Here is a 25,190-nt window from a genome sequence, read left to right on the forward strand (position 1 = left end):
ATATTTTAACTGCAGCGCACGCAGACGACTTTATTCTTACCTTGTGATCCTATTAATGTTTCCTACGAACTACAAAATTATCGCAAGAAAATTTTCCTTTGGCTGAATAAAGGGAAATGTCCGAGTAGACGATAAAAAAATCTACGTATACAACGTTTATACTGAATAAGATTTGGTGTCCTTTGCTTGTTTTGAAAAACAATAACATCACTAACAGCAATTGTGTAAAATATCTCGTGATTCTATGTTCTATGTTGATCGAAGAGCTAGCAACATAAAAGTTGTTGAACGCCGGCAGCCAAACCTAAAAAGCAAAAGATTCGATTTGCTAATTCGTCCAAGGTCGCAGCTTAATTCAAGACAATTAATGCGTTTTAAATAAAAGTATGCTCTTTAACTCTCGTTTGCGACTATGCCATGCAAGGAATTCTTATTGTTTATCCTAAATGAATAAATTCTTTGACTACGATAGCTAGACTACTCTAAACAATTTTAATGATAATACGTTCTGCGATTCTTCGATGATGTCCATCGAATTAGTTGCTCCGAATACGTATCTATGAATTCAGAAGGACATTCATTCAGCATTCACAAGCTATGCATTTAAGTGTTCGTGTAAGTGTAAGCATTTCACTTTTTCAGAGTGAAGGAGTCGATTTCTGAAAGAAGGATTGACATGTTTTAGATTAGTTGTGAAATAAGATCGCGATTAACGAGGGAAGAGTTATGTGAATGTGTATTGTCGGCTTCGTTTTTATAGCGTATATCGCTTGTAGTGCAAGAGGATTTTAACTTTGTGCGGATGTATGCAGCAGCATCAGGACTTGAAATAGACCCACCATTTATTATACCGATCTGATAAGATTGTCTGTCCATCTGCCCGTCTTGTCTTGTTGTGTTCAACGTATAGAATGCGACGTATATGTGCGATATTTCGAGTGCTATTGAAAATGAACTAGACCGGACCAATTTTTCGATCGCTAACCACATGAAACGCCCTATGAATAAGTTGTACGCTATAACTGTAAGGTGGTGTCGGATATTTAACGGTGGATTGTGGCTGGCTATAATGGTTTTACTTGCTGCTTCCATATATCCTTCGTGGCCCATTTTTTCCATTGTATAATCCGTAAATAACCGACCTGACCGCTAAGTCAGCTCGCTCATTTCCTAGGCGACCAATATGATGCACAGAAAATTTTAGTGTTTTTCCCGTATGTGGCGACGATATACTGCACTTTCTTAATGGTGTTCCCGCTGCAATTCAAGGAGATTCGGACAGTACGCAAGATTCATGCCTTCGAATATAGCCAATAGCTCTAACTTGAGCGGCAAATGGCTTAAGTTTTTTATATTGGAATGTGATTGACCTGGAAAAGTTGTTTATTTAAACTCTTTTCCGAAACCTACGAACAATTAAACTTTTTCGACTTTTTGCTTAGAGCTATAAACGGTACCATTGTCGAGACAAGATGGTATAAATTTTCCATCAGAATTTTTCGAAGACATTATTTGAATAGGTCGATTCGATTGTGGACGACGCCAGGCTAATAGTTGATACGATGAAGTAAATAAGAAAAGCCCACCTAAACGTCTTTCATACTCCTGCAAACCGCTCGCAAATCTTTCGAGCAAAAAAATCTCGTCATGTAAGCGTCAAAGTTGTTTACTTCGGTTGAACAGTTTCGAAGTTGGAAACTACATTGCATGCAAAATCTCGAAAAGTTTTAAATGATAGTTAAAAGTTGGGATAGTTGTGCCGCCACCTGCACATTTTCTCCTGCATGAAAACATCAATGTGAGGCAAATGTTACTCGTTTTCATTTCTACTACACATGATCGCTTATTTACTTGTGTCGAGAGATGTCTATATGAAGGAGTGGCATTCTCTGAATTGTTGTATGTCTTTGTATGTTTGTATTTCACATATTGCAGACGTATCGGAGAATGCGCGAACGCATTGCGTCTTTGTACAATGTTTGCATAGAATACGCGAACATTATGGGCATAATTTTAAAAACAAAGTCTAGAGTAAATAGATTTGTATTCGTAACTATATTCAAATATTCAAATTGCTAAAATAAGCTATGGTTTCATGTTGCTCTGCTTTGAATGAAATGAAATGTAATATAAAAGAAAGTTTTTGAGCACAGTTCGTCAATCTAATAATCACGCAGATAACGATAAGAGAGTGCTTTTTATATTTTGAATTTTTTTTTTTTTTATGTTTTTATAGATTTCCACGAAGAAGTTTATTGACCGTGTTAAAAGTGAAACATCAACGGCCGAGATCAATCGCGACTTCGACGGTGAAAGAAAACAATAATTTAAGTGTTGCAAACAATGATTTGCTTCATTTAGACAAGAAAAGAGTGCACGATGAGTTTAATAACTCTTAAAGAAATCGCAAAGAGCAAACAATTAAGAAGATCGCACATCGCTCCCTCGTAAACCGAATTAATCTTGGATATCTCACTTCTTACTTTGCAAAATCTATTACGACTTATTTCAATTTATTATCAATTTGTGTGAAAAGAAAGATTACAAATAAAGTTTGTCTTGCTGTCAACCTTTATTGCTTGTACATTCGTTATCCGGAAGAATATGATGAAGAATTGGCGGCGGGCGGGTTTGTCGTTCCGGTTCCAAATCTCAAAATCTTTACAAAGTATATAAATGACCGATTAATGCAAGCTTCTGATCGATTTAGTCTCACATTAATCTATTATCCTTTCCGTCTCTTCTTCCGGCCCATAATATGCAAACAACGAAATCCTCAAAATGAAGCAGGCCATAGCTAAGACACAATAATTCGTATTAATTGAAACTGACAACAGCAAATGCTTATCATAGGAAGAGAGAAAGAGAGGGGCGCAGTACGTTAAAAGCTATGAAAAGGACACTAGGTCATTATGGGTGATCGCTGCCGAGCAGCATTAAAAGCGAAAGGGCGCGAGATATGATAAAATGATTATGCAGAACGACGATGCTGCGACGATTGCATGCTACAATGCCGATCAAAACGCCGAATAGAATAATGCTTCACTCCATCTGCTGCATTATTCTCCAGACGTTGCTTCTTCTTTCCTGCCACTTCTCTCAATCAATGTCTTGGGGAAAAATACGAAAATGTAGTCAAGTCTTATTTTTCGTCGAAAAACAACCTGCTGGTGATGGACAATACTTTAAATAAACAAATTTTTGCACAATCGATCTCTAAAGCTTCTTTCTACTCTTAAAGAGTATACTAACTGTACTTCAAATTCGATTTTATAGAAATGGCGGGAACATCTACTCTAATCGATCGAGTTGGCGATTCCCTAATGTTAGACATATTAATTAACCACTGCTATTAAGACCTATAAAATTTTAGCCGCTTTTATTACTGCTTTTGTAGTTTCAGGGATTGTAAGACTCACATCCACACAAATTTTAAATCAAACTGTAAAAGAAACACTGTCGAATGAACGGTTTTCCTCAAAGATTCTAAGAGAGTTTCAGAAATTTTATTTATATGCATTTTGATATTTTCTTTATCTATAAAGACATTATTTTATCTATATTTTCTCTTATCTGTTGTCTATGATCGCGTCGAAGTTAATTGCCTACACAGATATTTCGCAATCCCTAATGCTATGCTATCGTTTTATATATTTACCAATCATATATGTATCTCAATTATTTATGCTATAATAAGCTTTTTAATTATTTCAATATTTCGTCCGCTTTCTTTCAATAAAAATTCATTGACCTCCGACTGATTTCCAAAATTTTGAATATAACGAAGGTTTGTAGTATTTGCGCAATCATTTCTGTTAAATCTCAAATTCATTGTACCGTGTTTGCTATCAATATTAATTAGTAATTAGGCTGAAACTATGCTATATATTTTGAAAAAAGCTTTGTTTTCTGATTTCTTTATTACTATATAATCATAGTTTTTAAAAATTTTTAGGCGAATTTAAAAATTGACACTATTTGCCGTTACGTTATTGCGCTTATTTGAAAATATGCTGAAAGGAAAGAAACGCCTGTCTCGATTACCTATCAAATATTTTGCTAAATTGAAAAGAATATTATACGCTGGCATTGCGAAATCTAAAGTTATTACAAATACCATACATAATTTTAGATTAAATTCATGTAGCTAATATTCCCAGTTTTACAAACATACATGCACGTGTACGTATACCTTAGGATGAGCAGAAATTATCATAAATGGTTGCATTTCGGAAATTCATGATTTATGCAAGCAAATAGTGCATTTTTTCCAGCCATTATGGGTAGGTGTGAATGCCACAAAATCCACCTGAAAAACTGTCCTGCTTGCACGGGCTTGCTAACTTTCTCGATTATTTTACAAAAAAAAAAAAAAGGAACAACTAGCATTTATCGTTATTTTGTAAATGCATTCGCTTCACCTCTGCGACATTATTAATATACCACATTTTGTCCACATAAATTTTTTAAACATTATAATTTGGGCAATTATATCGTACGGTATATTGCTAATAAATAAATAAAGCGCGCTTTCGACTTTCCGTACGTTCGAATACTGAGAGCGTTTTGAATGTTTGAATGCTAACCGATATCGGCATAACGTTTATACTTATGCCGATCACATTCTTATCTAACCTTAAGACGTACAATATAAAGGGGAAAATTTTAATTATTCTCTCAGAACTCGGATGCTTATTTGCGATCGGAATAAGTGGTCAGTACGTTGTACTCGGAAGTTGCTGAGTTATATTAAATGAGAAAAAAATTGTAGCAGTAACAATAGTATTAATATAAAAAATGTATATATATATATTTGTAATAAGTAATATTTTTCCAAAAGATAGGAATGTTTGTCTGCATACATAATATACATGTGTTCAGGTAAAAAGATATATATAAAATATTCAATCGTGGTGAGGCCGTTCTTCTATATAAACACGTACGTCATTATTATAATTAATATCTATGTAAACGTTTGAATTTTTTTTGCTTCTGATAAAAATCTTCCATGGCTCTGTATTCAGTTTCATAAACATCCGGAATTTTGCACCGTATACACTCGTAGTAGACCATATTTATCGATACAACACCATGTAAATGTTGTTCGTATGCGCGCAATTGTTGAAAAAATCCCAAATTCGGTCGTATTTGAGGGCGTATGGCTTTAGTATGAAAAAATGCCTCACGTAGATTCATGCCGGCATACTTGATCAGATAAGCTAAACAAAATGTAGTTGAACGGCTAACACCAGCCACGCAGTGAACTAAAGTTCTTCCTCCAGTTTGACGGACTGTTTCAATCATATCCGTTACCTCGTCAAAATGAACGGAAAGATTGGCGTTCGGTAGATCAAAAGCATTAATGCGTAAATATAAAACACGACAATTAAAATTAGAATGAGGAAGAGGTGTGTCCGGTAGCTCTGGTGCGATGTTTATAACAAAACTGATAGCTAGGTGTTCGAGAGCTTTTCCCGAGATAACACTGGCGCCGCAAAGATACAAAGATGGTAATAATTGCGAAATCCCTGGTATTTGTACAGTAGAGACTCGAAAACTAAAAAAAAACAAACAAAAAAAAAAAAAGGAAAAGTAATTTAAAAATTCAAGTTTAAGCGAATGCGGAGAATTTTCCTCCGCTCATCTGTGCCTGAAGAACTTCTTTCAACCGTAAAAACACAAGTTATTGCATTTTTCTTTTTTATGTGCCATAAATACCTCAGACGATTTATGACAAGGTATGAAGCATAAACAAAAGATAAATTTAGAAACTCGTTGTTTCTCTTGGCGTTCTTCGAATCGCGAGGGGATTTCTCGCGTCAGGAAAGAATTCGAAGCCAATTTTTTTAATGTTCCCCTTGTCCATGTAACACAATGACAGGCAGAAGAAATTGAAGAAAGAGCAAGAGATAGGGGTTGGCTGTGCCGGTTGATCGCTCTCGATAGCTCTGACCAAAGCAAATTTTTACCACACTTGAATTTGAATCCAATAACAATAGCTTCGTACTTCCACGCCTACTCAGGCGGATAACAACTAAGATTAAGAAAGATGGAAAGGAGGTTGATGGATGGGGGGGGGGGGGGGAGGGAAGAGGTTCTTATTTTGCTTATTTTCCATTTACGTAATTGTGAACCTTACAAATACTCTCCACGACGATAGATAACTTAAGCAACGACGATGATCGAGAGTATCGCATGGACCTTCAAATGTTTCTCGAGTGTGCAAACGCTACGGACATTAACTTTTTTTGAAAATGATGAGAAAGTTATGGATTTCCGTTGACTATTAAACTCATCGTCGCTAATTGTTAATTACTTTGTAATGAAGGCGTCGCGTTGCACATCGCCTCTCAAAGAAACATAAATGAACGAATACTTCCAACAAATTTCATCTGCGTGCTTAATTTGGTCTTACGTGCTTTAAGCTTGGCCAATTTGAATTTTGAATTTTTCATTTTTCCCTTTCGCAAGTAAAGTCAAAAGCGTTTTCTAAATGCATTTTTAGGTCCGTCCCAAAAAAAAATTAAAAAAGACTCAAATATTGCCCATATAGGACAAGAACAGTTATTCTGATGTATTAACTGAAAAAATTTCCGATTTAATCGAAGGCTTTCATCCGCACAGAGAGTACTTTTGAAACTAATTTCAAACGCTTTGCTAAGCGGAGAAGCTGCAAGACAAACAAATAGTTTGCTTCACTTTCACGAAAAATAGTTGCACACATCATATGTATATATATATATTTCTAATATTGATTGCGTCATTTCCCTTGCGTTCACTGCCACCTTAACTTACGGTTACTATGATATAATACAATAATATCAACATAAATACGACGTCTACAACACACAAGTGTCTTTATTTCATTTTTCGTCTTTTTTTTTTTTTTTTGTTTTTGTTTTTCTCAAATTGTTATTACTACGTCATAAAAGTATTTGTGTGCCTCTGATTGCATATATTTTGTTGTTTTTTGTGTGTATTTTATTCTTGCCATTTTCCTTTTCTCAAACAATTTCAAATCAACAAAGAAGAAAGTTATTGTTGTGTTAAGGCGAATATTGGATATTCACTACTAATCAAGTCCAAAATATCGATCAATTAAACCAAGTTTTCTTTTGGCACTAAATACGGAACAAACGCATAGAAACAAACAAACGAACGAACAAGACAACTGGACACAACGTTTATATAATCATAATCATAATATACCGCCCATCCTTTTTCGGGCCCGTCTTTGCCCCGTTAAATTATTAGCTGTTACGAAACGATTAACTAAATCAGTTGATTCTCAAAGTTATAGAGTGCCGGTTATGTCGGGCATAGAATCATATCGAAAAGAAGAAAAAAAAACTTATCAAAGAAGAACTGATAAAAATAGACAATTTTTTTTTCTCTTTTTTTTTTTTTTCTTTTCAAATACGAAAATACGTACGTACGCGCGTACATAATACTCACATAGTCGTATATGAATAAATATATGTATGTGTGTAGGGCAGCTTCTGCTTAAGATAGTTTCGGCAATATTCAGGTGGAAGGTGGTGGATATGGACGACGGATAGTTAAATTGTTATGCGAATAACTTTCCTATATGTATATTCATATTTGTTGTTGTTGAGGTCGGAATTTATTTCAAGTGAGTGCGTGTGTGAGACGCTGCAATAATGGGTGACTAAGAAATTCATCTTCTGCTTTTTGTTATTATTGTTATTGTTGTTATTATTGTTGTCGTTGTTATACGTTCGTTCGTTCGTTCGTTCGTTCGTTTGTTTGTTTGTTTTTGTTCTTTTAATAAATTTTTGTAAATTCTCTTGGTATTGAGCCAAATTTTTGTGCAAATATTTTCCAAAACACTTTCACTATATAAAAATATGTTAAAAATATGTTATAATAAAAGCATAAATGAATAGTTTCTTAGATATGCAAACATGTATTAAGTACATCTCTGCCGGTACGAGTCTTATTACCCGTATTTCAACTACTTAACTGCTCTCATCTAACGGATGGATGATATTTCATTTTATATGTAAGGATTTTAAAGGTCACGGTTTGTGGACTTTACCTGCCGAAGTAGATGCATTCGTTTGTCAGTTTGTGTGCATGCGCCTTTTATTAATAACTCATATTGAGCGTGTTAGTGATTTAATATGTATTGTTACCTTTGCTGATTGCCATCAGGAACTAATTGATTGGTTTGGGTTGACATCTGATAGTTGCTTGTTTCCGAAACTTTCATTTCACTATAAGAATTTGTCGCGCTGCCGAGCAGATTGCTGCCCTTTCCCAGATTTGCTGTTTCTCGTGTCCAATTCTCGTTCGTCGGTATAGTGGTCCTTTTTCAAATTAATTTTATTTATTCAATTTTTTGTGATTTGCGTCTTTTCGACTCTGAGTATTGATACTGACTGACATTATTAGAAAAACTACAAAACTTTACGTCTACGTACCTATATAAAATTCTATGTGTACTATGAATATGTTGTGGTGAACTGAGTTACAGTCAGTGGGTGAAATATGGTGGTATTGGTGGTGAATTATAGCAACTGACATAGAATGCGCTGCCCACAGTTAGAACACTTATGCACGTAATTGATGCTTTGCCGCTGCTCACGCTGTGGTTATGGGGTGGCAGGTGGCAGGTGGCAAGTGATAGGTGGTAGGTGGCAGATGGGATATCACCTCTCATCAACCTGTTAATCAAAATTTATTTATTTATATTAATTTCAACATTTAATGCACACCATTCCACAGATTCCTAATTAATCAATGGGTTGGCAGATAAGACGATCGACTATCAAATCAGCAGAACCGAATTGCGTTCCGATTGCGGTAGGACATACTTAAATTATATGTTTGGCCTATGGTTGCAGTTGTAACGAATGCTCAAGCAAATAGAAGCATGGCACTTACCGATCGGTCAAATATCTCCCAGACTGCGGCCTCACTCGCTCCCATTCGCCACTTCCTTCTACCTGACCATCATTCTATTTATACTCTTTACAGAGAAGACTTCCCCGAGTGGCTGGCCGATTACACTTTGTAGTAACTTGTCGGGTACTCACAAATTTAAGTCAAAATGGAAAACATTTTCTTACTTGTTTACTGTATCGTAGCTCTCCTCCGCATACAATCTCTTCATGGCCGTGACTATCTTCTATGTTAAATTCTGCATTGAAAATGTTTACAATCACGTAAGTTACTGATAAAAAAAAAAAAAATTTGCAAAATGTTTTTTTAGCTTTTCAGTTATTCTACGAATGTTCAGTGAATTAAGAACGCCTTCTGTCCCGATTTCTGTCACTGTACATATGCTAGCAAAAAAAAAAAAGAAGAAGAAACGAAAAAAACAGACCAGAGCGAAGAGAATCTCATGCCGAGCAAACGTACATATGATCTTCGTAACGTCTATAATGCGTATTACAGTTTGGCCGTCTTAACCGTGATACGTCAATTTGAAGAGCATTTAATTTATCATACATTTTTATATACACCTTTACACTAACATCCAAACATCTTATATAAAGCAAACAATGTACGTACATTGGATATACTTAGCTGTAGTTTTATTGAGAACAGAGCGAAGCCTCTAATAGTGAGCATAATCTTACGAAAACGCTTTTGAATAAACTTACCCTGAAATGTGTACAAAGGGATGCCTTTAAGCGTGAATTGCTTTCTTGAAATCAAGTTGTACGACATTGATTGTCATTGAGATTAAAGATTTCTTTTTAACAGGTCGCAGAAATAAGCCTCCCCAAGCATCCGCAAGCTTCAACGTATTTGCTAGAAAGCATCGTTGCTCTAGCACACTATTTGCATTTAAAAATTTTGCATTAATTAACCATTAATTTCGATTACAAAACTGAAGTTCGAAGCACTAAACCGTTCCGACGAACACTTTCATCATAATTGGTTCAATCTAAATAGCTACATATATAAGTCTGTTCTATAGAAATTGAGTTTTACATGTTTTACTTTCGCGGTGACCTCGCGTCTTGCATCATTATACAGGTCGGCAATAACGTGTAGTCTCTGTCTAAAAGCACTATTCAGGTAAGAGTAAAGGTGGATGGAAGAGTATACACTTGTACTTTACATTTGTCAAAAACCAAAAAAACCAAAAAAAAAAAAAAATATAAATAAAACGAATAAACAAATAAATAAGACAATTAAGAAACTTATATTCAGCTTTGGTCGAATCTTTTGCACTCATCACTTTTAAATTTAAAAAAAAAAAAAAAAAAAAAAAAAAAAAAAACTAAAGAAATGAAAGAAAAAATTAAATTTGAATACTCTAAAATACAATGGATGGGCGTAGCTGATTTCTTGCATTTATGTAAAAAACATGAGTCTATATGTTCCCAGTTTACGACAGGGCGTAGACGCGTCCATCGAGCAATTTGACTCATCTTCAATATCAATTTGCGGGAAAGTGATTTCCCCAAGAATTATATAGATGGGAAGACGGACACATAGACTGACGGACGGACAAAGGGATATATACAAATCGATTCAGAAACTCATACCTGACATCATGGAGTGTCTCTGCAGCGCTTTCAATACAATAACAACGTTACAATACCTAAAGTGTATATTTTTGTACAAAAGAAGAAAAGCACATAATAACTTTGTGCTCGCGTTAGAGCAGTCCTTTGATACCCATCATCACTACAAGGCAAAGAAATTGTCAAATATTTTGTTAATTGTCTCTGTCTCCGTGTGTTCTGTACGCTCACTTTTTAAAATACCTTAAGAGACATATTTGTATTATGCAGGAGTACTCCTATAATAGTCGTACGTTGTATGTGTTATACTTTCTTTCCTTTTTTTTTTTTTTTTTAGCTATTCGAGATGTTTTTGGAAACAAATCCAAAATGATTTTCAGATCCAATATCTATATTGTGTAGGTAGACATAGGGACAGACATGGCTAAATCGATTTAAAATCTTGCACTTATCAAGCGTATATATGGACTTGAGAGAAAGGTGCATGCTCGATGAAGTCTTTGCTTCGTCACGTGTGGCAAACAAAAGATGGAATCTAGCATATCATTAATCTCAGGTAGTGCATAAAAAATAAAAAATAAAAATAAAAAATTGTCTTTTTTTTTTTTTTTAATTGCTTCTCAGCCACAAATGAAACAATTTTTACTGAAATTTAACAAAGTCAAGCATGAGTAAACGTTCGTGATAGGTGTAACACACCTATGTGGTCAATTTAGCGATATTCGACCGTTTATAAATGAAACGTTTCGAAAGTAACGAAAATCAAAAATCTAACGTTGCTGCGGAACTATTAAAAAGGGTTTACGGAGAATTCTTCGCGCTTTTAACAGCTCTACCTGTTGTAAACAATAAGCGGCCGGAAACCGTTGAGGTACTGTTCAACAGAACGATTATATTGATATCAGAAAGAAAAACATCTTTTAGCAAAAGTCGTGCATGTTATGTAATCGCAATCGTATGTACGAATCTAACTTCTACAGGTTCCTTCAATAAGACATGGCATTTTAAATCAATCTTGCAGCGAACGCGTTAGCTCAGCAGCTGTGTGGCGGCAGTACTGTCTTCACGAAAATAAACATCGGCCACACTCACACAATCGATTTTCGATTAAAAAATTTAGTCACTGTTGTTTGCATACATATCACTGTAACGGTTAAACCGGCAACATTTTTGTTAAGAGTATTTCCCGACAGCATCGCAACTCCAAAAACTGGACATAACTGCTGTTCGTTGCAGTCACAGATGCTCTAATTAATTATTCCTCTTAAGTTTTCGTAGACTTTCGTAGACGCGACAATTGTACCTCTTTACGTATGAATGTCATCTCGATTGTTAAAAAAAAAAAGCACTTGCTTGTTTCTAGCTTCGCAGCAATCGTGCGCAGGATAAACGCTTGAAATTCATTTCTTAAACTTTAGTTTTCACTGGTAGTCGCATTGACGCAATGACAGTTTCAACTTGATAGTTCAAAAACGGCTCGCAATCCTGCAAGGTTCGATAAACTGCCATTCGGTAGCATTCGGTTTGCATCCGTGAGAGTTTGTAGAGTGGTGAGTCAACTGTGCTCATCTCATTCGGCGCCGTTCTCGTCCAAAATCGGTGGGGCATATTATTCCTTTGCTCAACAGACAGCAGCTTAGGTAATCAAATTATCGATTGTTTGGTTTTGGTCGTTTCTTCATCTACCTGTAAGCTCCTGCGCGATCCAAATCTTTTTCGCTGAAAACGCGCGCCCCAATAACCAACGCCACGAATGCCTACTTGTTTAAAATAGGACATATAAATGCAGTAACACTCACATACACTTACATAGTTTGGAGCATACGATCGAACACGATTATAATCCTGACAGCCTGAAGATCATCATGGGTAATATTGTGAAAAGAATGCTTTAGAAAGTGCTGCGACGCGTAGGAGACATAGAGTGGCGGATGTCAATGGAAATTAATAAAGAAATGCCCTAAAGTTGTACCAAGAAGAGGCGCAAATGAATGCGCGCGGAATTAATATGATATGATGGTCCCACGCAAAACAGCGATCCTTAGGAGTCTTAGAGAATACATATACATGAACTCTATCAAATAAATGAAGACTTCTCGAATGACTGACTCTTTCACAAAAAAAATGCATACATTCTCGACCCCGAATGTTGTTTTTTTTCCGTTTTTTCTTTTAAAAAGTTTTTAAACACAACACTGGTTCGTAATAGGCGCAAGTAATGCGAACAATTGAATGGTTTTCAACCCATTCTGCCATGTTGAACATACAAGTCGCATATATTTGTTCTCCGAAGGGAAGTAAGTAGTTCTTATTAATTTTAAAAGTTTTCGAAGAATTCGAAATGATGGAATATTCACTCTTTTGTAATACACCTGTCTATATCTATATCTATTAATATAATGTATATATATCTGCCTATTTGCATATGATTACAATTATAGTACACGTACCTATGCGTGATTGAGTACGCGTTTGTTTTCTCCTCTTAGATTACGCTGCCTTGGAATTAGGCCAATTATGGAGATTCAGTTTTCTAAATAGAGTAAAAACTAAGAGAGAGATTGACGTAGATTAGCGCCCACTTTTGGCATTTCCCCATTAATGCCAATGTATTTTTCGTGTCTTTGTATGATTTATGGATTTTAGTTCATTCAATTTTCGACTAAGACTATCGCAACTTCAAATGTACATACATATATAAGATTCTTTCTCATGTCTTTTTTTATATGCTACTATACTGATGAGAACTTTGGAGATTTTTACACGATACCAAGCTTCTATATGAATATATTTTTACATACACCTCAAATATTCAAAGAATTTCGTCATTAAAATTTGTTTTTTTTTTTTCGTTTTTCGTTTTTTTTTTCTTTTGGCTTTGATCCAAAATTATAAACTATGCAAACGTACGTATACGTACTTATATATGTATGTAATTTGGAAATAAAAGAACGATTGAAAGAACAAACGTATGTACAACTATGGCCGGCATGTTCTCCTTACGCATTTCCTCACCTGAACAAGGAAAATGAATGCACTGCAATGGGGAAATTATTTTCCAGGAAGCGATTGTTCGTCACGTCTTCACTGATTTATATAAAATAGTATTTAACGCGTCTCTGCTTAGTTCCATTCGGCTTCATCTGAGTTCATATGAGTTTGCACATATTAAAGCGGAGAAGTGAACAGACAGACTGAGTTAGATTGCATCTGCAATCTATAGATAGTAGACTCTTGCATACACTTCTTATTCTGCCCATAATTTGAAAATTCTTTAATTGAAAACAATTTATCATATTATCATGTTTGTCAGTCGAGCGTTACGGATTTAATGAACAAATTTCGACAGATAAACAATTTTTGCTATTTATGCTAATCAAGAATATGTGTCGTACAAGTTCTCCGCTTTTTCTTTTTCAATTTTACGCGCTCAAGCAAACATAAACATGACAAGTTACAACGTCGATCATTAAATATCATTTCACTCAATACGAGTTTTAAGCTAACTCAGGCAGGGCATGAATAATGCTCAAAATCATATCTTGCTGCCAGTTCACCTTTGTACGAGAATTCTTATACGGGCAGGGATATGAACAATAGATCACTGTGTAGTTCAGTCCAATAGACTGTAAACTGTAGGTCAAATCACTCCTTTTATTGCCATGCAGCGATTTATTTTTGCTAAGAACATACATAGGAGAATGGATTGAAAAAATGCTCCCATTCTATCCAAAATTCTCTCTTCTTTTACCGGTTTTTATTGAAAAGTTTTGCAAGCCGAAACAGGACTCATTTGATGGGTCAAAGCGTGCTTGTGTAGTGAATTCCGTCAAAATATCTCAAAAGTTTGCGAGCTACACAAGTGGAATACAAAAACACATGAACACAGATCTAGACAGATGGATAGACATATAAGCTAAAAATGTAATTTAGATTTATCTCAAGTTTTTCTCGTCAGTACTACATACACAAACGAGCCCACGAACCTAATATGCCTTGTACTACAGATATGGTATAGGGTCTAACAACTCTGAAGCGAATGGTATCATAAAAGGTACATTCGTCTCACATCGTTTCGGCTGTTGCGGCCGCAAGTGGTTTATGGTAAGATAAGGTATCACACAAAGTCTCTAGTTGGTCGATCAAGATTGTATTCGTTTCAGTTTTCACTTAAATTCACTTAAACGATTAAGTATTTAAGTGTTTATGCATTAGTCTGCAATACGACGAAATATATTTCGTTCGATTCTGTGAATTTTTTCCATCGGACAATGAGCTCGAATACCCGTAATTAGTTGTAAACCGGACTAAGAATTTCAAGCGTAATGGAAAAATGCCTTCCATGAGCTTCCATTGCTGAGCATACTACGCGAAATGATGCAATAAATAAATGCTTATCCGTCCGTAGGGCATGTGATAAACAAGGCATGATTATTGGGTCAAAATGCAAATGTGATTTTTTTTTTTTCGTTTTTTTTTTTATTTTTGTTTGTAGATAGATTACTGATAAACATGGTATACATATACGTTCTAATAAACTTACGGCTAAATGTTTTTTCATATTCACAGAAAGCAGGGTTCGTTAAGTGAAGCAAAAGAAAGAAGAGGAAGAAAATTGGTTCATTAATTTGTTGTTGTTTCATCTTTAATTGTGATAGCTTTGTTTGCGTAAGTGTGGGCTTTTTTGTGATTTAACTCGAGTGCCTTTTGCTCAGGCGTTTTGGCCCATTCTTGCAATTCACCTGACGCCCAAAACCAATAAACGACACAACCGAATAAATAAATCCCGGCGGATATAAAGAAGACCGTTTTCCATTCCTCGCTGCTTTGATTCACCACTAGATGTCCGGTCAGCATTGGACTAACAATACCAGGTATGGTGGCAAATGTATTCCCAATGCCCATCAATACGCTGGCATGTTGCGGTGCTATGTCCAGATGATTAACCCTAATTATAAATATACGCAGATAGATATCAGAAGAAAGTCTTACGATGATTGATTGGATATTTGGCTGAAACAACTTACGCAAATCCGGACCAGGCAAAGGCTCCTAAGCCGACGGCAATTGTTATGCATACCACAGACCACGTAGGATCTAAGAGATACGCAGTAAGAATCATGAATACTGTTTGGGCGAGAAAAGCTCCGCAATTAAAATAGCGGCGAACTTGTGTTGTAGTCAGATAGCCTTTGACCTGAAGCCAGTCAGCTAAATAACCGGAGACACCTAACAGTATGCCCATAGCCAAATACGGGACGGCCGATAGAAAGCCTGTCTTATCTAAATTAAAGTCCAGCGTATCTGAAAGTGTACGATCCTTGTCGTTAAAATTTCTTCTGCGCATTTTCGTCTATTTCTAGTTTCTTACCTCTCAGAAACGATGGTAATTGTGTGAGCAAGGTATAAAAACCCCAGTTCTCAGAAAAATGTGAAGCGATAATTGCATAGAAGGGTAACGAAGTGAAAATCGCTTTCCACGGATGTCTAATGTTGTTGTGTCCTTTACTGCCAATTTTATTCTCTATATAATGGCGTTCATCGGCTGAACAATATCGATCTTTGCCGGGTTCGGCACGTACAATGGCCATCCATAATATGAACCATATGCAACCGATTGTACCGAAAACGTAAAAGACACTCTCCCAACCATAGGTTGTTGCTAATAAGCCCGAAGATGGCATAGCTATCACGGTGCCTGCATAGTTGCCGGCAAATGCAATTGAAGCCATGCGCGAACGTTCGAGTGGCGGCGCCCAACGTGCCCAAACCGCATGTATACAAGGAAATGTTACTCCCTACGTTGTGTATACAAATAAAAAAAAAAAAAAAAAAAACAATAAATTTTTAATTCTCGCATCACTTTCACTTAAGCTGACAGAGTGCTCAGCGCAATTGTGACAAGCCATCGATAAAGTACACTTGCAGCACACGTGTTAAGCATATCTCCGATGATGACTTAACAATCGTATAATGTAATAAAATTGTTATTGAAGGGTTATATTGTCGGGTGACCAGGGGGCTATTGCTACGGATTATCAAATCCGGGACAACAACTATGGCAAGAAAGCACATTGTCTTCGCTTATGACTAATGATCGATCACGCGGTCAGAATAAGGTTTTTAAGGATCTCATTACCAAAGCTATTAGGTTTTCCGCTTCAGTAAGTCTCAGACAAGTCGAAGCAGACAAACAATTGGAACGCTTGATAATATTTCATAAAATGATTTCTAATTGATTATGTTCGTGTGTGTTCGTTTTTTTTTTTTTTGTGCGAACATTAATGATTACATTCTTTAGATTGCTGGTTACCTCAAATATACCTTCAATAATTCGTACGGCTAGCAGTAGTTCCAGACTATGTTTGGCAGCCAGGGGCGTGAAGAGTGTTAGTATTGCTGTCGTACCAATACCGATGCCAAAAACCTATTAACAATGAACAATGAAATATGTGAAAAAGATAAAAATGCGTATTGAAAATCTTGTAGAGTTACTTACGAGATTGCCACCAATTTTTGCGCCAATAAAGCCTCCAATAAACTGAGTTAGAATGTAGCCGTAAAAGAATGAACTCAATATTAATCCCTTTTGCTTTGAATCCCATGGAAAATCTTGCTCCCATGTTTCTTCGCCCTGCTCATTAGTGACGGTACGATTTTCTGTCATGGCTACGATTGCGACGCTCAGATTGACACGTAACGAGTAGACGTTAAAGAAACCGAAAAATGCCAATAAAACTACAATGTAGCGACGTTTCTTCCAAAATTTCCATGAAAGAGGTTCTGCCTCAACAATGTCTTCACTATCGTAGAGCCAGCATATATAATATGACGAAAGAAAAGAGAGAGAAATTCTAATAAAAACCTAACGTTTGCTAATGAAAGATAATTTAAAATAATTATGTGAAACTACACAGTTATTGTAATCATACACACAAAACCAGACGCACACATCCGAGAAATATTGCAGTGACGCTTATTTGATCTTAGTATGGACACATGTTTATATAGTAACAGAGCAACAATAATCGCTAGAGTGCATTCATTTTGATTTATAAAAGTCGCGTGCGAACCTCAACCCACACATGAATTACATATAACTATGTAAACACTTCAAATTGCTTATAACGTGTTTAAATATTTGCATTTGAAAATATTTTTATATATTTAAACATTCATAAGTGTACACGCAAGCTAATGCTTGTACAGCTCTGCCACGAATCTTGAATACCCATCAATGCCAGCATCTGTTAACTATTGCTTCCCGTCCAGTGCGTGTCCTTTAAGCTAACTTTAATATCGCTTATATGTGTGATGACACTCGTAAGGTTAGGACCGTAGATGATGGGGATTGCGCTAACGGATCAATCTTGACACTTGTTTGCTTTGTTTTCCTCCCTTTTTTTTTTTTTTTTTTTTTTCATTTTCACTTTTTACAAAAAAAGCAAAATAATTAATATAACTTAATATATATCTTGAATTAGTGGCCATAACTAGTTTGTATTTAGAGTAGTATTTCTACAGCGTGCGTATATAAAAATCAAGTTTCTAGCTAATGGAGAACGCAATCCTTTACTCGAGGTATAGGCTAGAAAAAAAAAAAAAAAAAAAAAAAACGACAAAAAAAGTACTTAAAAAGTACTTAAGAATCAATAACATTTCTGACGTAACGTATTTAACGTGAAAGCGCCTAAAGCTGTCTTTCAACTCTTTCCAATGAGCTATAAAATATGTCCAGTCAGCTTTTTCATCATTCCATTTATGTTATGAATGAATCTTTTCATTTCCCTAACAGTTAACAATCTTGAACAATTCCTTTCATGCAATTAAGAGAAACGTTAACTATCAACTGTGTGTGTGTGTGGGCTGTGTAAATTCTATGCCTGACTTTGGCCACCTATGCGTTTTAAATGGGAACTGAACACTGATTCTTATTCTTGAAAAAAAAGAAAAGAAAAACACTGCCTGCCGCGTAGGACGTAGCGTACAGAGTAAATGTCCTAATTGAAATCTTCGCAACACATTTTTCCAAAAAGATTTGATATGAAATTTTGACTGAATATTATTAAAGTTAAGGGAAAATCGAACAAGGATCATTTATTTAAGAGAAAACAATAGAGAGTTATGCAAAGGCATACTTTTCATGAAAGTCCGCACATTGGGGGCATACGGAATGCGTTGGTATCCACAAAATAGGCCTACGTGGTCCAGACGCGGTAAAATTAATTTCTATATCAATTTAATGTTACAAATTAATTTCCACCATGAAGTCTTAAAAATTATCCTTTTTTACCATATAAAGAATTAGGTTTCGCTGGATTAGGTATAAGGAAGGGGGGCTTGAAAAAATTACCTCAGCTGACCCAAATTTTTCATACAAATTTGGAATGTGCAAATACAAGTGCAGAGCGAGTTTTGTCGAGAAATTTTGAAAATTGCAATTTTTTATGGGGAATGGTCAGACGAAGTGGACCGATCGAAACCACCCTTAATAGCGTTTGTCGTTGGATCAAAGTACACGCCAGTGTACTAAATTTTACGAAAATATTTCCAAAATTGTGTCCTGTGGCTTGAACATAGACAGGCGGACAGACGGACAGACGGACAGACAAAGATGAGTGTATCTTAAGTCCTTCTGCGTATTACATACGTACGCACGAACATAGTATAGCCTATACCACAAGTGGTGCAGACTAAAAAGAATATTTGAAATATAGATCAACGATTCCACCGAAATATATCAGACCTACATTGGGATAAAGAAATGCCATGGGTGGTCTGAAAAGCGAGTTTCAACTGAAACGGGTTGCAGTCAATCACATTTGTTGTGATAAGTTGTTTGCATAAATCTAGATGTTGCCTAGCAATTTTCCTCTAATAAAACATAATAAACAATTTTCTATTTTAGAGAAATGCCATAAATCATTCTCAGTCAAGATTGTCATGATTCTTGAAAGCATCGAAGATAACAAACATATCGAGAAATCCCATATAAGTGTAAGAAAGTAAATTTATTATCGCATTGGGCAAATGAGAAACTTTATGGAATAAATTTTTCTCAATAAAGTTACGAGTAACGCTTTCTAAGCTAAGCTAAGCTAAGCTTTATATTAGACCTCACTCGCTTGAACGTGACTATCGAAAGGTTCGTGAGAAACCAATATCGCAATCACTTTCCTCATACCAATCTTCTCTCGCATTGTTTCCATTCGTTTTCAAGGTGAAGTAATTTTATTTTGTATAGCTTCCACGCGCGCCACAATAAGACGCGCGTATTTTATTAAATCCCAGCGATTCATAATCATTTTCCGAATCGACTTCAATCTGTATGTTTGTCTTATGTGTTTATGTTTCGACTTTGAAGAAATTTTAATGAACTCTTGTCTACGGCCTAAGGACCAAAGCTACTGAAAACGAATTCGGCCGGAACTTTATTGCTTGCACTTCTCATACAACGGCATTTTTGTTCGTAATTTGATGTAGGATATCTAATTGTCGTCTCTGTTCGACTATAGTATTTTAATCTGTTTAAAAAGTGTTAACTCACTACTACATAAGACAGTTACAAAAGGCTTTCATTCAGTAACGGTGAACTCTCGTATACGAAGTTGTAAGTGAAGGGATCTCGTCGAAGAATAAATGTAAACTCTGCGTTGGTATGGAAACAGTCGCTTAAGGTAAATATCACAGCTGCCAGCTTTTTAAAATACCATAAGAACAAGTAAGAACGTCAGTGTTGTGCAAATTCCGACCAAATTCAATCCAACACGTTGCTCTACTATTTTCGTTAAAAAATATCAAGATTTACATTTTGCTGCTATACCTGCTGGCACACCTGACTTACACTTATAGCTTATATACAAAGTGGTGCCAAGAACAGATCCTTGCAATCTGAACTTGGCACAATAGATGACCAATTCATCATCATTGAAATACTAAAACTTCTTATCTCTTCTATCTTATCGTCATGTAGGAGGTGGTTATGAAAAAAAAAAAAAAAAAGAAAAGAAGAAGAGCTAAATATGACCGGTTTTCAAATATCATGAGTTTTTATTGTATATATGCGATTTTTGTGAAAAGAGAACGCGATACCGAACGTGGTCCAACCTTAGACCCAAACTGATCAGTGCATCATTTTCCATTAAAATAATTCAAAATAGGCTACTTAAAGCGCCCCATTTTTCCATAATTCCATAAAATATATCTACAGCTAGTACTTCTACGCGTAGCATACCAAGCAAACGATACTCTCACCCCCAAACAGAGTAGGGTATAAAAAGGCCTCTACGAAGTCACGGCAAATGTATGAGAACGACATGAGGAGAACGACGCGGCTACCTCAAGCAAGCATATATATGCTAAAGAATGAAATACTTCTTCCGCGATTTGTTGATTTTTTATTATTTCTACTCTGTATACTTTTTAATTAGATCCCTATGACGTATACCAATGAACATTATGCATCGATTTAAATGTGAACAATAATGATATCGGATTACTTACGGATCTATATAATGCGTCGGCTCCATTTGGCAATTACTGATGTCTTTCTTCACCTCTATCTCATTTATTTATATAGCTTTATATGCGTATTACTCCTCCACAACCGGTTCGGCAAGCTTTATTTAATACGTTGTTGTCACAACAGCATTAACGGTTCAAGGAATATTTGCAGTTTCTCTCTAAACAAAATTATTTAAATATTAACATATTTGGACAAGTGTTAATTTTTGTAAAAATTCCCCTACAATTACTGCAATACAATGATGATGATGATAAAAAAAAAAAAAAAAAAAAGACAAAAAGAAGACAACAAATTTTTTTGCCAAGAAAGCAAGTGTTAAGGGTCAACGAAAGACTCTTTCCGTACTTATAGTTGTCAAAGGCAAAAGTCAAAGGCGATCATTGCAGAACTATAATCCCGCTCTAAGCACAAATAATTCGCGAAATTGCACACCTAGTCCCACAGTAATAACTCAAACGTTCAAACGTTGAATGTGATCTTGACATTGATTCGTAATATTGTATAATGACTTACCCTCGAATATATTTTCCTACAATTTTGTTGACGTTCTTTTTGCATGCTTTCAAAGAATTCCGGGTGAGAACTAATATTGTTTGTCTAAGCAATCTTTATAATGAAAAGCGATACGTTTTGGTTTCTTTCATGTTTTCATATAGTTACATGCACTTGTACAAATAAATGTACACTATACGTATGCAATAATAATTGGATGTAAAATGCAGGTGTATATGAAAGAAAATGATCATTTGATACATACATGATATATATATATATTTGATCTGATTTTTCTCGCATTTCAATTTTGATTTTCTAGTATTTTTTTAGTAAATTTTTTTATTACTAATACATATAAATGGTAATATAAAAGCGAATCGAAGGCGCCCATCGCCCCCCGCGATGAATGTGTAAAAAACTTGTAAAAATCTTCTTCCTAGCTATGGGCCATGCCATCTAATTTATCGGAATCTAATTTTTTTCCTGTACTTACTTCATGGCCCTGGTAGCAGGTTGAAATTGTGATTGATTTTAGATTTTTTCTAATAATCGGTTCGCGCTGTTGTGAATATGATCGAAAGCGAGTCACTTCCACTTCGACTTAATGTCGATCAAACTACTCTAAGAATGTTGGATGTTGGATGTTCGTGGCCAATTTCAATCATACGCATTAATTTTAACAACAATTTTAACAAGGACAGAAGGACGGACAGACAGAACGCGATATATACTTTCTATAGTCATTTTGTATTGTTATAGATCGTAGATTGGTATATGTATGGTATGGCAATTGTATACGAAAGACTTGGATTTACTGGCTCTTAAAATTGCGATTCCCGTAGGTGCTCAAGTTAGGCGTCTGTAAAGGAAAACAAAGCCAGCAACGACAAGGAAGCAAATCCGGTTCTTCTTACGTACCTATCGTACCCATCAGCAGTATATTAGGTGTTATTTTAAAAATATATGTCGTTTTTACAGTAAATAATACAAAGCAACAAATTATTGACTTTTTGCTGAAATTCTAATCTTTACAATTGGTCATAAAAGTGTTCAATGTGAGCAAGTGTTTGTTTAAGATTTAAGATATTTTTCAACCAATTAAGATTTGTTGTCTGTCTCTTCACTTTAAAATAGATAAGTGATTGCAGGGCTTAGGGAAAGCATCAACGCTTTTGTTGATAATTGCCAAAAATATCTGTATATATATGTATACGATGTGCTTTCAGTGCAATAATTCCACTTCAGCGATCTTCGAAATTGTTGCTGTCATCTTAAAAATGCCTTTACCCCAAATTCGTTAGCACAGGTTACTGTTCGCATCGTGCAAGTGATATTAATGTTTAAGGAAAATTGCCTTAAGAGTATAGTTCTACATCCCATGCTCTCTAGAGTCGAATCCATAAAAATATCTTCAGCGAACCATGTTTTATTATGTGATATAACAAAATGATGTCGAATAATAACATTCTGTCCGTCTGTATGTCTGATGTGTATCCAATTATTTTTGTGTGCAGTCTACTGATCAAAATTTAATGAAACCTGGCGATCTGAATTGGGGGAAAAAAGAATTCTTCGACATGGTAAGCAAGTGTACAAAATTTAAACGAGACCGAATCATTATTTGTACCCCTCCCATATAAACGTACTTACATAAAGTAAGCTTTTATACAACAAGATCAAGATCAAGTTGTTTATAATTTATTGCCAAGCTAAGGCTGCGTAGATCTAGTTTTCGGACCCCTTTTCTCTTATTAGATTTCTCATGAAGGGTAAGTGCTCAGATGGGCAACGAGGCGTAATTTTTATTATTTTATGAGTATTGTAGGCGACTTGTTAATTGTGTATAGGGTGTGATAGTGGTTGGCGTAGACCAACTATAACGTTTCAACTTATTTATTTGCTGTTTGTTATTTGTTATATGGAAAAGAAATGTACAAAGTAGAGCAAAAATAGTTATATGTAATGCACTTGAACCAGTTTCCCAGTTGTTGTTTATAAGATTATCATCGTGAAAATGCAATTTTTTCTTTGGCAAACGATTCCACTTTGGCATTTTGTCTTTCCCCCCTATAATGAAAGACGATATTTCCAACTCCCATCATCGTAGGACATAAGGGTAATAAGTATGCCCTAAGAGAGAGAGAGTGAGAGAGAGAGGGTGCAATTTTCGTCATCGCTTATAATAAATCTAGAGATGTTGTGCGTTAATAAGCACGTAAAGTGTTGCAAGTAACCTCTCGGACTAATCTCGAGCAACATATATATATATCTTTTAGATGTTGTTGTTGCAATATAACATTAAGTAGACTCTTCAACATGTTGAAGCCAATCAATCCATTTCATATAGCAGTGTGCCATGCAAACAGCAATTGGTTGCAAGGGAGAAAAGCATCAGAATTTTAACCCATCCCTCATTCTTCATCTAACCTCAATCAAGATGATGACGTGGGCATCGCAAAAGCGTTACTTCATCAACTAATCCTTTTTTTTCTGCTCTTTTTTGCCATTACTGCGCAAATATTGAAAAAATGTGAAAGTCTTTAAATACAAATAAAAACAACAACACAACTATTTTAGCTAAAATTGGTAAAGATTTTGAACGATTTCAACGTTTACTGTTAAATATTAATCTACCGTTTCACGATAATAGACTTATTCATGTAGAGACGGACGTCTCAAGATATAGCGTCGTATAAGAGAAGAGAACGAAAACTTGATCCGATCCGAAGCATTCTCAATAGTGTTCGTCGTTGAGCCAAAATATATCGGCGTAGTGCGAGTTTCTTCAAAATATCGCAAAAATTGCGACCTGTCGGCTGAATGTCAGAAAACAAGACAGACGGCCAGACAGACAGACAGGCAGACGAACACAAAAGCTTAGATCGATTCAGAAATAATTCAAGCTATATATCACAATTGGTGTGTATGGTGGGTAGGGTATAGCAAATGAAATTCGACAAATTTTCAATTATTATCTAAAAAAATATTTTTTTAATATTTTTTTTTTTTTTTTTTTTTTTTTTTTTTTTTTTTTTGCATTTGTGTGTAAGTAAGTTTCTCGTTCAATTATTTCAAGTTCGCGAAAAGAGAAATCAATCACAAAACTTCTTTTCACTATTTTAACGCACCGTTCACTCTTAATTTACGCCGATTATTGAAATTTGTCTGGATTATTATAGTCGAGCGTAGATTTGAGACCAGACCTTCAAGAAATTAATGCGGATTACGAAATAATTTTATGCGATTATCTCTTAGTAGAGTAGAGTTAAGCGATTAACTGCGCTTTTAGTGGCGTTACTTCGAATATGAAAATGATTTTGATTTCCTATAAAGTTTTTCTGTATTTTCATTTATTTTTAATAAAAAATACTTTATATGAACTACTTACGCGATTTTGTGAATTTTGCACTGTTAACGAAACGCTTATTATATACTGTTCGAAGCTTTTGAGTCTTGTGAAGCGACTAAATCTGTACGAAGCACAGTTTGTGTTACCTACTGCTTTATTTTGTTATTATTATTAGTTACTCTACAATGCGAACTGGATCTCATAGTTGCGAGCGAGATTGCAAAACAAACGATCGTTATAATGACATTTAATTTTGCCCGCTTCATGTGTTCATAAATTTTTAGTTTATTTATTAGTTTTTACTTTATTTTCAATTAAG

The 25,190-nt window shown here is 35.3% G+C and overlaps 2 protein-coding genes and 1 long non-coding RNA gene across 3 annotated transcripts; 1 reads left to right on the forward strand and 2 right to left on the reverse strand.

Annotated features, from left to right (window-relative positions):
- Window positions 1-4,852: 4,852 nt before the first annotated feature.
- Window positions 4,853-9,118, reverse strand: LOC119631253 (dual specificity protein phosphatase 18). Its single transcript, XM_038023303.1, has 2 exons — window positions 8,157-9,118; window positions 4,853-5,557 (listed from the first exon to the last, which is right to left on the reverse strand). Exons 1-2 carry the CDS (start codon window positions 8,231-8,233, stop codon window positions 4,957-4,959), a joined length of 678 nt encoding a protein of 225 aa, XP_037879231.1. The 5' UTR covers window positions 8,234-9,118; the 3' UTR covers window positions 4,853-4,956.
- LOC119631254 lies at window positions 8,966-9,324 on the forward strand. Its single transcript, XR_005246641.1, has 3 exons — window positions 8,966-9,051; window positions 9,111-9,188; window positions 9,236-9,324. It is a non-coding gene; the product is annotated as an uncharacterized LOC119631254 (long non-coding RNA).
- A 5,721-nt stretch (window positions 9,325-15,045) lies between these two features.
- LOC119631252 (sialin) lies at window positions 15,046-25,062 on the reverse strand. Its single transcript, XM_038023302.1, has 7 exons — window positions 24,911-25,062; window positions 21,006-21,184; window positions 17,002-17,305; window positions 16,816-16,929; window positions 15,874-16,300; window positions 15,530-15,806; window positions 15,046-15,450 (listed from the first exon to the last, which is right to left on the reverse strand). Exons 2-7 carry the CDS (start codon window positions 21,029-21,031, stop codon window positions 15,126-15,128), a joined length of 1,473 nt encoding a protein of 490 aa, XP_037879230.1. The 5' UTR covers window positions 21,032-21,184; window positions 24,911-25,062; the 3' UTR covers window positions 15,046-15,125.
- Window positions 25,063-25,190: the final 128 nt, after the last annotated feature.

This window comes from Glossina fuscipes, unplaced genomic scaffold (assembly GCF_014805625.2).
Source record: "Glossina fuscipes isolate IAEA_lab_2018 unplaced genomic scaffold, Yale_Gfus_2 1, whole genome shotgun sequence".
NCBI classification, from domain to species: Eukaryota; Metazoa; Arthropoda; class Insecta; order Diptera; family Glossinidae; genus Glossina; species Glossina fuscipes.

Excerpts from the sequence above, each read along its gene's own strand:
- LOC119631253 (XM_038023303.1), bottom strand. The coding sequence starts at position 8,233 with ATGAAAGTTTCGGAAACAAGCAACTATCAGATGTCAACCCAAACCAAT. Across the intron at positions 5,558-8,156 it reads CCTGATGGCAATCAGCAAAG|TTTTCGAGTCTCTACTGTAC; the intron begins GTAACAATACAT and ends GTTTTTTTTTAG.
- LOC119631252 (XM_038023302.1), bottom strand. The coding sequence starts at position 21,031 with ATGGAGCCGACGCATTATATAGATCC. Across the intron at positions 16,930-17,001 it reads CAAAAATTGGTGGCAATCTC|GTTTTTGGCATCGGTATTGG; the intron begins GTAAGTAACTCT and ends CATTGTTAATAG. Across the intron at positions 16,301-16,815 it reads TTATTGAAGGTATATTTGAG|GGAGTAACATTTCCTTGTAT; the intron begins GTAACCAGCAAT and ends TACACAACGTAG.